General features: G+C 44.0%; 1 protein-coding gene across 1 annotated transcript in view; it reads left to right on the forward strand.

Moving 5' to 3' along the window:
- Positions 1 to 1,998: 1,998 nt before the first annotated feature.
- Positions 1,999 to 14,910, forward strand: part of SLC9A2 (solute carrier family 9 member A2) — a 29,419-nt gene continuing 16,507 nt past the window's right edge. The window contains exons 1-3 of the mRNA XM_028727948.2: positions 1,999 to 2,604; positions 7,738 to 8,201; positions 12,735 to 12,985. Of these exons, the coding sequence (XP_028583781.2) occupies positions 2,316 to 2,604; positions 7,738 to 8,201; positions 12,735 to 12,985 (1,004 nt within the window). The 5' untranslated portion in view covers positions 1,999 to 2,315. The remainder of the gene's footprint in view (positions 2,605 to 7,737; positions 8,202 to 12,734; positions 12,986 to 14,910) is intronic.

Consider the following 14,910-nt stretch of genomic DNA (forward strand, 5'->3'; position numbering starts at 1 on the left):
TTCCTATGAACATCTGACCTTCTAGCTGTTGCTGGACTACAACTCCCATCATCCCTGACCACTGACCACGCTCCCTGATGGGCTGATGGGAACTAGAGTCCAACAACATCTGGCAAAATGCAGCTTCTCCACAGCCTACAGAGGGGCTAGCCGCCTTATTCTGTTGCAGCAAGGATAGCCATGGTTGTTAACACTTATGGTGGCACAAGCTTTGGTGGGCTGTCAATCACTTCATAGAATCATAGAGTTGGAAGGGACCCCAAGCGTCATCTCGTCCAACCCCCTGCAATGCAGGAATGTCAGCTAAAACATTTATGCCATCCAACCTCTGCTTAAAAACCTCCACAGAAGCAGAGCTCGCAATCTCCTGAGGGAGTCCGTTCCACTGTTGAACAGCTCTTGCTGTCAGAAAGTTCTTCCAAATGTTCAGTCAGAATCTCATTTCTTGTAACTTGAAGCCACTAGTTCGGGTCCTATCCTGTGGAGCAGGAGAAAACAAGCTTCCATGTGACGGCCCTTGAGATATTTGAAGATGGTTATAATCTCTCTTCTCAGTCTCCACTTTTCCAAGCTAAACATACCCAGCTCCTTCAACTGTTTCTCATAAGGTTTGGTTTCCAGACCCTTGATCATCTTGGTTGCCCTTCCTCTGCACATGTTCTAGCTTGTCAACATCCTTCTTAAATTGTGGTGCCCAGAATTGGACACAGTACTCCAGGTGGGGTCTGACCAAGGCAGAATGGAGTGGTACTATGACTTCCCTTGATCTGGACACTAAACTTCTCTTGATGCAGCCTAGAATAGCATTAGCTTTTTTTGCTGCTGCATCAGACCGTTGACTGGTAGGATGTGAGTGGCACTGAGCCTCTTGGGCTTGCTGATCAGAAGGCAGTTGCTCTGTCCCAGCTCCTGCCAACCTAGCAGTTTGAAAGCATGCCAGTGCAAAGAAAGAAAGATGTTAATTAAGTTAATTTTATTGGAAATTAGTATTGGAAAACTGCTACAATGAGCTACATGGAAACACAGCTTGAGTGATTTGAGGAAGTCATTTAATAAGGGTTATAAAAGTATGATTATAACAGGTGGGATAAATGTTTGTATGTTTGTTTGTTTGTTATATTGTAATTTTTTTTTCTTTTATGTTGCTTATGCTTGTTATAAAATTGGAAAATTAATAAAAAAAATTGGAAAAAAGGAGAAAAGAAAGCATGCCAGTGCAAGTAGATAAATAGGTACCGCTGTGGTGGGAAGGTAAACGGTGTTTCCATGCGCTCTGGTTTCTGTCATGGTTTTCCGTTGTGCCAGAAGCGCATGCTGGCCACATGACCCGGAAAGCTGTCTGTGCACAAACGCCGGCTCCCTCGGCCTAAAGCGAGACGAGCGCCGCACTGCATATTCGCCTTTGACTGGACTTAACTGTCCAGGGGTCCTTTTGCATCAAGTAAGCAAGGGGTTTCTCTTTCAATGTCACAGATCTGCATGCTTTTACTGGCACAAAGCTGCCAGCATTTAATGGGCAAAGCTGAGGAATTGGTTGTCGCAGCCAAACGCACCAGAGGGACTGTCCCAGCCGAATAGGCGCCAGCTTCCAGGTAAGCTTAGCTCCAGGAAATCTCCAGTTATCGAGATGTGGAGTCTGCGCGGGCTTTCTTCGCTGTCGTGCCTGCTCCTCGCACCTCAGGTAGTTTGCCTGCCTCCCCCTTCCCCAAGAAACGGCAACTGAGGGAGGGGGTGACGTGCCGGGCGCTCCATTCCCCCCGCCCCCTCCCTTCGCCTCAGAGTTTTGGCGCGCGCCGGGAAGCAGCAGCAGCAGCAGCCGCCGCCGGTGTGTTTCCGACCGGCTGGGCGGGCGCGTGTCTATTTGCAGCCCCTCCTGTGCCTCGTGTGGGTGACCTTCGGTGAACCCGAGGCGGCACCACCTGTCCCGGCTGAGGGAGGGGAAAGAGCGCGGAACACTCTGAGGCAAAGCTGGGAGCCACCACCGGCCTCGGACCCTGCCCGGCGCTCCTTCTCCTCCTAGCGCCGGAGCAACCAGCCTCGCGCGCGCCCTGCCGGGCACTGAAAAGCGCCTGGGTTGGGCGAGGCGGACCCTCGAGAAAGGGGCGGGGCCAGCAAGCAGCAGGTGCGCGCGAGCTGCCCGCCTCCCGGCCGCGTGACGCCTGTCTCCCCCTGCAGGCGGCGAGCGCAGGACCCCCCGACGCCACACAGCGCCGCCGACCATGGCGCAGCTGAGGCGAAAGGGCAGCCGCGCGCTCCTCCGCTCCCTTTCCTAGCCGCGCCTGAGGGAGGGAAAGCGGCGGCGGCAGCTCCACGAGATGGGCGCTTCTCGGGGCCCCCGCCGGCCGGGCCCCTGGCTGGCGCTGCTGGCTTGGCTTCTACTGCTTTTGCCCGGCGACGTCTCCTTCGCCCTGTCGGAAAGCGGAGCGCCCGAGCCGGCGGCGATGCTGGGCGTCAGCCCCACGCCCGGGGCGGAGACCCCTGCGCCGCCCAGCGGGACCCCCTTCGAGGAGACCAGGCTGCACGTCTTCACCTTGGATTACCTGCACGTGAGGGTGCCCTTCGAGATCACCCTGTGGATCCTGCTGGCTTCTTTGGCCAAGATCGGTAAGGGGCGGGAGAAACCCACCAGGTCGATTTCGAGTTTTGCTTGCTTTATTCAAGAGGGGAACAGGCATCCAGCTTGCGGTCGATCTCCAAGTAGCCCCCTTTTCCCAGCCTAAGCCCTCTTCTGTGGGGAGACAGAATCAGAGTTGGAAAGGGACCCAGGGGTCATCTAGTCCAACCCCCAATCAATGCAGGAAGTTCAGCTAAAGCTGGTGGCTACCCCAGCCTCTGCTTAAAAACCTCCAAGGAATCTGAATTCAGATTGAAATTCCCAGGTGTCAAAAAAGGTTATTTATGTATGCCACTACTGTGGCATCCGGTGTTTTGTTAGCCAAAATATGGAAAACTAGTGAGGTCCCAACCAAAGAAGAATGGCAACTTAAGTTGGCAGAATATGCACAGCTTGCAGGCTTAACATATAGAATAAGAGAAGGAGAAGAACATAATGTTTAGATCGGAAAACGTTTATTGAATATATGGGCTGAAAATGCTGGCAGCATTAAGATAAATTCAACAAGTTTTGACGGATGTAATAATGGAATACTGAATTTTGTAATAGTTTTTGTAAAATAGGCAGGGATTTGTGATATGTAAAATGAACCACGGAAAGAGAAGAAGGGAACTCATTGATATCTTAAGGATTGTAAAAATGAGTACTTTAAATTGTAAAACAGAACTACCGTATATGCCTCCAAGGAAGGAGAGTCTACGTTTGGGAAGTCAGATCGCTGCTGCTCTTTTTCTTCACAAATTGCCACAAGAAGCAGGACAAGGAGATCCTGAGCGGGCTCAACTTTGCTGCCTCCTCCACTGCTTCTTCCCGTGGTGAAGATGTTTTTGCGCTGCAGTTATTATGCATAAGGGAATCAGGGTGGATGCCTGTCACTGAAGAAGCAGTGAAGTAACAGGCATTGCTTTGCTTTCCTGACCTGACAAAGGTCTAGCGTAGAGATAAACATCTCTTGGGAGGATTCCTGCATAATAACTTGATGGTGTGTGTAACCTGAAGCCTTTATGCATTTTTGCTGGCAGGTTCTGTTTGTGTTTCTTCAAACAAAATGAGAGAAAGAAAGAGAAAGGTGGAGGGAGGGGGAGGTAAAAAATATTTTGTTTTAAAATAAATTTTATTAGAGTTTATAAAGAGAAATACAAAACTTAATCTCAAATATCTTTTTTTGTCCAACATTAACCTAAGTAGGATAAAAACACAATGAAAAGAAAAAGAGAGAGAGAGATGGAGAGATGAGAAAGAAGAAATAGGAAAGAGCTTTCAAGAGGAAATAGAAAAGATAAAGTTCAGAGATTTAAGAACTTCTGATTCATCATCTGCACGCTGTATATAAACAATAATCACTTCCTCCACTCTACTATAACACCTAACAAAACCACTTTCTATAAACAAACATTATCTTCAGCCTTCAAACCCAAATGTTGTTATTTCTTTTTCACACAAAAAGTCTACGAGAGGTTTCCAATCTTTAGTAAACATGTCAGTTTTGCTATTCTTAATTTCAACAACCATTCATCTATTGTTGGTACTGATGAATCTTTCCATCTTTGTGATATAATATGTGATTCTTCACATATGGCAGAGGGAAGGGCACGCCATCTTGCAGTGAATGTATGTGCAATATTGCATATTTCATAATCAGTAGAAATCCTTTCAGCATTTCAACAGTTTTGATATAGCCCCTTTAGTAGTCCAGTTCCAGTGTAATCCCATGTCGGCATTATTCTCTTAGTTGTGCACACTGTCCAATATCAGAATGTGTTTAATTCTCCCAATGAAATTTAAATGAGATTTAAAAGTGCATACTTTTGAATGCATCCCACAACTGTTTTAAAGTACTAAGGGTGTTGCACTTACTTAGGAATAATCTCATTGAACTGATGGTGACAGTGGTCTCACCAGGATAAGATTTTGGGGGCAGAGATCCAGAACCTCACTCAGCAGAATGAGTGGGATGACTCTCAAACGCTGGCTTGCTTGTTTATTTATTTCACTTAGAACCAGGACTCAAGGAGGCTCATGGAAAATGAAAGAAATGCAGATAAAATATGAAGGTAAAGGACCCCTGACAGTTAAGTCCAGTCACAAACGACTCTGGGGTTGCGGCGCTCATCTCGCTTTACAGGCGAGGGAGCTGATGTTTGTCCGCAGACAGTTTTTCTAGGTCATGTGGTCAGCATGACTAATCTGCTTCTGGTGAAATCAGAGCAGCGCATGAAAACGCCATTTACCTTCCCACTATTTATCTACTTGCACTGCATGCTTTTGAACTGCTAGGTTGGTAGGAGCTGGGACCGAGCAACAGGAACTCACCCCATCGTGGGGATTCGAACTGCTGACCTTCCGATCAGCAAGCCCTAGGCTCAGTGGTTTAGACCACAGCGCCACCCATGTCCCAGATAAAACATACATAGCTTAAAAATATAAGAGATTATGGTTAAAAAGTAATTATACTGTATGTGGAATTAAAGTTTGAGCAGCGCTATGTAGATTCCAATAATAATAATAATAATAATAATAATAATAATAATAATAATAATAATTTCATTCTTTATATCCTGCCCATCTGGCTGGGTTTCCCCAGCCACTCTGGGCAGCTTACAGCACATAAAAAAATATAAAACCTCAGACACGGAAAATTTCCTGATACATGCACCTGATCAATTTCAGTTGCTCTTCCAAAGAATTTTTATAAGTACTGCATTCACTTATCATTGTAAACTATAAAAGTGCAGAAGAGTCGTAAAAAGCAGCTCACAAGACACTAATGTACAAGGAAAGCTACGTTTTTAACTTTTATTCCTAGTCATCTAGGAAAGGCTGCTGTGAAATTTTGGAGCTTGCCAAAAGTCAAGGGCACTTAAGTGTCATCGTAGGATGCACTTCAGAACATAGCAACTTATGACTTCTAGTTGAATTCAGTGGTGAACTACCAACGTCTGATTCTCCTTCCGTGAACAAGAACCATAAAGCTATTTGGGAGCGGTTTATTTTCTTTTTCCATTGGGTAGCTGTGTTTTCAGTTCATCAAGCTGTGTAATTATATGGGTTATATATAGAAAAGGAGAGGTATGGGTCAAATGTGAAACGTGACCTTTAGCGCCTGGGGGGAACCGTTTCGACATGGAAAAAGAAAATGAGCCATACAAGAAATACTGCAATGGGATTCACCTTTGGGCAACATACTCCTAAGCATGTTTGCTCAGGACTAAATCCCATTGGGTTCAATGGGGCCAGCACCCTCGTAAAGTGCTGTTAGGACTAAGTGCACTAAGACTGCAATCTAGAGCACATTAACTTGGGAGCAAGCCCCATTTGACACAGTGAGTTTTACCTAGATGCAGACATGGATAGGACTACGGTATGTTGTAGAAAATTTGACCAAGGTCCTTCAGAGTCTAAGAACCAATGACTGCCTGTGAACCAACTTCTTGCTTTGTTAGGACACAAGCAATAAAAAGCAACGAGTGGGCCCTTTTGAGTCCTTGCATCCAGTTTACCCCTCCTAAACTCTCATCCTTTTGCCTAAAGTGCATGGATCCCTATAGAGGAAACCTTCTGGCCTTAAGATGGCCTTAAGAAGGCTTCTCCTTCTCTATGTAGCCTTCAACGTGGCACACTCAACATGCTGTTGGACAGGGAGCACAGGATGGGAGTTATGACTGTTCAGGTGAATTGTGGTGGGATGGAAGGTGAGAGTTTTGCAGGCTCTGGACCAGTCCACTACTGGCCTCTGGTTCAGTATTAGGATCTTAGTCCAGTATCTCAGTTGGTGGTACCGGAATATTAGCTGACTATCCTCTTCTGAATCTGACACTGAACTAAGGCCATATTCATAGCTGTGGTACAGATAGTCCCCTACTATATTGTACCTTAGCCAAGACTTAAAATGTTGTATTTTGCAAAATATTAAAGCCTGCATCTCCTAGTTCCTCAGAACATTTGTATTAAAACAAGACTACCATAAGTTTCTGGACAAATACCAAGCTGGTCACTACATTTAAAGGCCGCAGTATTTGCTGGTTTTATGAAATATTAACTTGATTCATATCGGTTTTATCTGTTCCTCTTGTAACATGTATTTTATTGCTTTTCTATGATTTTTACCTTGCCCAGAGGACAGGAGTTGTCAAGATTGGGATAAAGCTTTCTTAAGTAGATAAATTCAGTGCAATCTTCATCATGTCTAGTCAGAAATAAGTCCTACTGATGTCAGTGGACCTCACTGTGAGATAAGTATGGTTAAGATTTACAGCCCTTACGGTTGCTTGGGACAGGGATATCTGAAGGACCATTTCCTTCAACATTATCCTGTCCACCGACAGTAGCTGGAGAGGCCCTGCTGTGTGTCTGAGGATTGGTTGGTGGTGGGGATCTGGCAGAGGGTCTGCAGAACTCACTGTTGTGGAAGATCAGACTGTTCCCTTTCTTTGTGTCCTTCAGATACAGGACCATTTTTTTAAAAAAATTGACAGTCATGGTTTTGATTGGCACTTAAATTTTGTTGGTGAACATCACCCGACTGCATGGGCGTAGCAACGGGAGCGGCTGCCCCCCCATCAAGTAAAACAATAGAAATACAGTGGTACCTCAGGTTAAGTACTTAATTCATTCCAGAGGTCCGTTCTTAACCTGAAACTGTTCTTACCACTTTAGCTAATGGGGCCTCCTGCTGCCACTGTGCCACCGGAGCACGATTTCTGTTCTCATCCTGAAGCAAAGTTCTTAACCCAAGGTACTGTTTCTGGGTTAGCGGAGTCTGTAACCTGAAGCGTATGTAACCCAAGGTACCACTGTACTTAACTAACCGACCAATCATGTTGCTTCTGGCCCTCCTAAGAAAAGTCCTACTCCTTTCCCCAACAAAAACCCTGACTACACCCATGCCCCAGATACATACCATATTATCTGGATTTTTGCTCTTGGTTTCTGGTATGATGCTTTCTCTCTCAGCTGTATGTTGTTAGGTGCCTTCAGCATCCCTTCACTGAGGTGTAAATTTATACCAATAGATGCATAAGTAGATAATTTAAGGGCAGCATGGCACTGGCTTTCATTTTGTGCACAAGTTAACCATCTCTCTCTCTCTCTCCCAACCTTCCCTCTGTGCTTTCATTCTGAAGGTTTCCACCTGTACCACAAGCTGCCCCACGTAGTGCCAGAGAGCTGCCTCCTTATTCTGGTTGGATTAATTCTAGGTGGAATTATGTTTGGAGTACAAGAAAAGTCCATAACGGTGATGAACAGTGACGCCTTTTTCTTGTACCTTCTGCCCCCAATTGTCCTCGATGCCGGCTACTTTATGCCAACACGCCTCTTCTTTGAGAACTTCGGCACCATTTTATGGTACGCGGTTGTAGGGACTCTTTGGAACGCATTTGGCATCGGCATTTCACTCTTTGCCATTTGCCAGATTGAAGTATTCGGCCTGAGTGATATCACTCTGCTGCAGAGCCTGCTTTTCGGCAGCTTGATTTCAGCCGTGGATCCCGTGGCAGTGCTGGCCGTTTTTGAAAACATTCATGTCAACGAGCAGCTGTACATCCTAGTTTTTGGGGAGTCGCTGTTGAATGATGCTGTAACGGTGGTAAGTCACTTTGCTTAAGTGTTCTTTGCTTAAGTGTTCTCCACACTGAGAGCCAGTGCTGTGTAGTGGTTAAGAGCAGTAGTCTCATAATCTGGGGAACCGGGTTCGAGTCTCCGCTCCTCCACATGCAGCTGCTGGGTGACCTTGGGCCAGTCACACTTCTTTGAAGTCTCTCAGCCCCACTCACCTCACAGAGTGTTTGTTGTGGGGGAGGAAGGGAAAGGAGAATGTTAGCCGCTTTGAGACTCCTGAAGGGGAGTGAAAGGCGGGGTATCAAATCCAAATTCCTCCTCCTCCTCCTCCTCCTCCTCCTCTTCGTCTTCTTCTTCATTGTTTTGAACTGTCCCCACTTCCCACATTTCTTTCAGCTATATAACAGAGTGAAAGTGAAGAAGCTGGGGCTTTATTGTGTTTTAGGAAAAAATAATTAGAGCAGAAAAATGCCTGCGATACATGCTAATGGATTTAGTACTGGATCTTTTAAGCAATTTGTGCACTTTGTAACATTTTGGGTCGTTTTAATCAGGAAGCAGAAGTGTCTTCGTGAAAAGGGCCAGAAGAGGTCTTTAGCACTGAATGAGTAATAGGGCAAGTAGGTCTGCTGATCGAATGGCTTTTACAAACAGATGTTTTGGTTAGCACTACCTCGTTGTGAATATACAGGACCTACCTGCTTGTAGGTGGACTGAGATTGCCAGTTTATTTTATGCAGCACACTTTGCAGCCATTACATGGGAGCAATGTTTAATTATTAACTGGATTGGTTTTCAAAAGATCATAGACTTCATCCATCTACCAATTCCCCAAGCTATCCATTTCCATATGAATGAATAATCACACCAGGAACATTGCTAGACTTTGTACTTACTTACCTCAGGTTCCTTTTGGAAAAGTATTGCTGCACTGATCGCTTCCTGCTATAATTGTTTTAATTGCCACTTTATGGGTAGTGTAATGACTCGCACCTATATAAGCGCATGCTCACCACACAATGCATGGATTTACACACCTGAGCAGGCACACATAAGAAGGGGAAGTGTGTGAATGGGTGGTAGTTGTCGTATACCTTAGGGCAGGCTCATGCAGAGCTTGTCTGAGGCCTGGGGTGGAAGTCTTGTTATAAACTAAACTAAACTAAACTAAAAGAAAAGAAAAGCCAGTCCCTAGCAAGTCCCCTCACCGGCCACCTTAGCCCTCCGAGGCGCTGTTTGGTCAGTCTCTTCTAGCTAGCTCTTACAACCCAAGATACACAACTACAGTGGCGCCTCGCAAGACGAAATTAAACCATTCCGCGAGTCTCTTCGTCTTGCGGTTTTTTCGTCTTGCGAAGCACGGCTATTAGCGGCTTAGCGGCTATTAACGGCTTAGCGGCTTTAAGAAAAAGGAAACAAACTCGCAAGAACTCGCAAGACGTTTCGTCTTGCGAAGCAAGCCCATAGGGAAATTCGTCTTGCGGAACGACTCAAAAAACGGAAAACCCTTTCGTCTAGCGAGTTTTTCGTCTTGCGAGGCATTCGTCTTGCGGCGCACCACTGTACTGAGAGCACATGTGGCAGACTGAACGCTGTGATGCATCTTGTCCACATCCTGCCACCACAGTAAGGGAAACCGCCCCTAAATAAATTTAACTAGACAGTGCACTGGACGCTGCCCTAGAACTGCCCCGATAGTGAAGTCTACTTCAGAGTGAATCTGAGTAGCTTTGCCTTTAAAGTGCTTACCGTTGGTCTTCCAAGATTTTGAAGGCCCCAGAAATCAGCTGGATTCAACAGTCTGAAGCAGTGCTGTGCTGGAAATTTCTCATACATTTTCCAGACCGTTCTCTACCAATAAGTGAGATAAGAAATTGCATCTGAGAATAATCAAAGGGAAGAGAAAACTTTGGCAAAGTTCTCAGTGGTGAGGTACAGTTTTTTGTTTGATGCAATTGTCTTAAATTTGAGATGGTCGAGGGGTGTCTTTCATTCTACAAATTATCTAACCTGCATTGCAGGGAGTTGGACTAGATGACCCTCGTGGTCCCTTACAATTCTATGATTCTAACCAGTGGCCTGCGCTCTGAGGCCTTCCTGGGTGCCCAGGCTTCAGTCAAGGCCCAGGGGAAGACATCCTGAGGTAATTCCACCTATTTACCCACTCCAGCAACAAATTCCTTCCAAGCCGATCCTTTTTTCTATGTTTAACATGAAATTACCTGACCTTCTTCATGTTGCTGAGCGAAATTGCTATGGCCATGGCAATGTTCTGTATTGGAGATGATCAATAAAACCTGTTCGGTCCAGGCATCCCCTAAAATCAACACCCTGTGATGCCTTACTGCGTTTCAAACCAATGTAGCATAATTCACAACATGCTGATGTAAGTCCTTCTTGACTGTACTTTCTTCAAAGTAAAAAATTAAAATAAATGAAAAGGACTAAAAAACTTGATTCCCTTCTCGCCCATATAATGTATCTGATCTAATAATATGAAAAGCATATTTCACTAGCCAAGCTCTGGAGATTTACGGAATATTTATAAAATGTGCTAGTATTATTCTAGGGACATAAGAGCATAAAACGAGCTGTGCAAGATAAGACCATAAATTCATCTAATCCAGCCTTCTGTTTCCTACAGTAACCAGGCAGTTGCCCTTCCCTGATGTTTGCCTGTCAGCGCTTGCTGTTTGGAAACATGCTCCTTATGGATTTGGAAGATTCCATCCAAGTATCATGACCAATAGCTGCTGACAAGCCTATCAGTGATTAATTTGATCTGAACTCTTTTTGAATGCATATAAATTCATGGTTATGAATTCCATAAATTAATCAGACATAATCTTATCAGCCTGTCATCCTCCATGCTCAGTTTTCTTTCCCCCTCTTGTTTCAGGCCAGGGCCGGCTCACACATGAGACAGGGCGAGGCAGCGGCCTCAGATAGCAGAAGGCCAAGAGGTGGCGCTTCCTTAGGCATCCCACTGCCTCTGCCAGAAGCTGCCATCATTGCCACTGCTCCACAGGTGCTACCATGCAACCCAAGCAAGGGAAGCTGTGGTGGCGGCATGGCAGCATGGGTCACAGTGGTACATTCCTGTTTCACCTCAGGCAGCACAATGCGATGCGCCACCCATGCTTTAGGCAATTCCTCCATCCCCTTGATCATTTTGGGTGCCCCTTTCTCCATGTTTTCTGTTGTATCCTTTTTCAGGTGGGATCACCTCTCTCATTATGATGCATGTTTGTGTTATTTTCACTAATATATTCATTTTTTACACATTTCACCCTAATACATGCATTTCTGTAAACACTGGATAGAGAACTACTGCTAAACTAAATTTAGATAACTGTGAATTTTGAGGATATCTTCGTTTTGGTCCTCATATTCTTTTGGAAAGTACAAGCTTGATAAAATTGCCTTTAAAGTATGTGTATTCAAACATGCAAGGTCTACCTTCTGCGAACGAAAGTGGTACTGTCCAGGAAAAGCCTTGCTGCTTAGTTCTGCTGAGTATAAACTGGACTGATGCCTAGGTTTAATGGATATCATTTGATAGCATCAAGGAACGCCTGGGGAATTGAACAAGGAAGTGAGCTTGCTGCTTTAATGTGAGATGGGAATGCACAGCTGAGAGTTCCATTTCTATCTTCTATATTGTAGATTTACATTGCACGTTAATATATTTTAAAAGAAATGCTGTTCTGGGGCTTAAATGTGGTGGCCAGTCTTTTAATTATGCAAGCGTCTTATCAAATTAAATCTGTTCAGGTGAATGCATCCTGCTGTTGCATCCTTTCCAGACTTTCTGCTTTTTCTGTGTCTCAGTTCACAGTACTGTGATTACTGCATTTTTTTAAAGCAGCAACATGGACATTGTTCCATGCAATGAGTCATAGCTTACCCTACATGTAGCATGATCCCTGGGCTCACGCGTTCCTCTATCCTCTGGTGTGGTCATGAGAGATCAGAAGTGATAGCTTCTGTTTTCAGTTGACTGCATGTGGTTCCTCATGTCTGAATGAGGACAAATTGTGGGTAGTTTTAACTATGGTTTGTCTGAACAAGCCAACTTCAACCATGGCTAATTATCCTGTTGGGAAAAACTACAGTTAACGCTAACCACAGTTTGTCCTAGTTCAGAAACTAGGTTGGGCCGGCAGTATAAAAAGATGAATGGAATAAGAATCTGATGTTTGCACATTTTTCCTATATGAAGCAGCATCAAGTCAGCCACATTTTAAAGCAGCTACTGTGCTGCACTGTGCTGACTAGATGAAGATAGTCTAGATCAATTACATCTACCTCTGATGTAATAACCTTGTATATGGCTAGAAATAACGCAAACATACTTTGCATTATTTCAGGGCAATTGCTTGTCTAACTAATGGGATGAGTGACAGATCATTTTCACTGGGATAGTATCATGGTCTTCAGTTACATCAAACTGTACTATTGTCTAAAATTACATAGTAGCAATATTACATAATTTAAATTTTCCAATTAAAGCTACAGCGAGGATTCTAAAAGAAGTTAACTTTTTCTCTCCCTTTCATAGGTCCTGTACAACCTCTTCAAGTCTTTCTGCAAGATGCGTACAATTGCGGCTGTTAGCATATTTGCTGGAATTGCTAATTTCTTTGTAGTTGGAATTGGCGGAGTTTTGATTGGAATTGTTATGGGCTTTGTAGCAGCTTTTACGACACGTTACACCCATAAAATCAGAGTGATTGAACCACTGTTTGTCTTCTTGTACAGTTACCTGGCATACATAACAGCTGAAATGTTTCATCTCTCAAGCATTATGGCGTAAGTATCCATGAAAATAGACTGCGCTAAGAATACTGTGTATATATTAGAAACATTAACCTCTGCTCTTATAAGACCACAGTCCTATGCTGACTCAATGGGAGCAAGACAATGAGAGAGTTTTGTTCTGCATAGACATGCATAGAATTTCACTGTCAGTTGACTAACATCTTGTCATCAGTCAAGATGGCAACTGGAGGGGTAGGTGCATACCAGAGTTAAAATTCAAAGCTGGGTTTTGAGCAGCTTTTTATCCAGATCAGTACCTGAACGTCTACTGCCTTGCTTTTACTGATAAAGCAATGCGAATTGGTCAGCGCAGGAACCTTTTTTGCTTTTGAATACAACATTTTGTATGTACTCACTTTTTAAAATCTTGCATGGAACAAGTAGAACCCCCCCCCCCAATTTACTCATGCTAAAATTTCCCATTTAATTTATTTTTCATTTAGATCCCTAGTAAAGTGACCCTAGTGAAGTGAAATTTAGAAGCACATTGAAACTTTTGCAAAGTTTAGTAGCAGGTCAACGAAACTTGATGACTGCATCCAGTGATCTAGATTTTTCCAGTCACCAGACAGAAACTGCCTTGTTTGTGCAAGGTGACTTGCATTACTGGTATAACCATGATGAAATGCAGTTTGTATTATCATCAAACTTTTTTCTTTTCCTTTCCTGCTGTAAAGATGGTTTTAGATAAGTGAATATGATTGCCTTAAGTGTGCTTTACCCAACAGAAATCAATAGAATAAAATATGCCTGACTCTTTGTTTGATAACTGGGCACAGAAATAAAATAAAAATTAGGAGAGCAGTGGCATCTTCTTAGACATATGATATTATTAAATGCTCTGAGTCTGGTGCAAATCTTGAGTAATAATGATATATTCTAGCCATTATAGCTGCAGTTCATAGTTATACTTTGACTAGCTAGCATTACAACGGTCAGATACCATACATTGGCTATGTGGCTGATCTTCAACATTCCATTGCAAACTGCAAACTCAACAATCAAGCAGAGGTTGTGTTAATGGGTGGTGATGTGATGAATTCTCCAAGAACTGCTTGGTGACTCGCTTCACATCACTGTCTTCCCCCAGTGGAGCAACCTCCATGCAGTTTACTTGACCTGCAGTCACAGTGATGTCTGTTGAGCACTTCACACTTTAGTTGGGAACCAGAGTAGTTGTGGACCATAGGCCCATGGCCAGGCCGCACAATAGAGCTTGCAGACTCATGTGTCCTCTGCAGGTTTATGGTGCATGCAACTGTAGCTGAAACAGAAATAATTGAAAACCATATAAACTTCCTGTTTTCCACCTGTCCCCAGCAGATGTGCCTTCCGCTCCCTCAAAGCATTCTTTGTATCTCACCCTTTATGTTTTTTAAGTTACCTGGCTGATTTAAGTATACACCCAAAAATTGCGACGTATAAATGTAACCATATAGGTTTGCTTCTACATGGTGTTTGAAATGGCTGATTCATGTGTGAATCTAGCCTTAGTTGGCAATGGAAGACACTTGATAGGTGCGGCTGTTCAACATCATGGAAAATACCTTAGAGTTCAAAATTAAAACAGGAAGCATAGCCCTAGGTCCACCCACATAAGATATCTGTTTGAAGTTCATCCTCTGTCATGAAATGGCATCTTGTGAAAAGTGAAATCATGACACGCTGAATCCCACAACGCTGAGTAACTAAAAAGGAGACACTTAATTATAGCAGTCAGCTGGTGCCCATGGTGCACTGTGGCAGCATGTAATGTCCTTACAGAACAGCAAAGGAAACAAGCGTTTCCTCAAAGAATGATCACTTCGTTTTCTGCAAGTAAATTGAAACGGAGCCTTCCCTTTTAAAAAAAGGTTAGGAACGAAACAATGTGTGCATCTTAATTTACCATGACTCCCTGGCACTGCTTTGCAAGC

The sequence above is a fragment of the Podarcis muralis genome, chromosome 4 (genome assembly GCF_964188315.1).
Source record: "Podarcis muralis chromosome 4, rPodMur119.hap1.1, whole genome shotgun sequence".
NCBI classification, from domain to species: Eukaryota; Metazoa; Chordata; class Lepidosauria; order Squamata; family Lacertidae; genus Podarcis; species Podarcis muralis.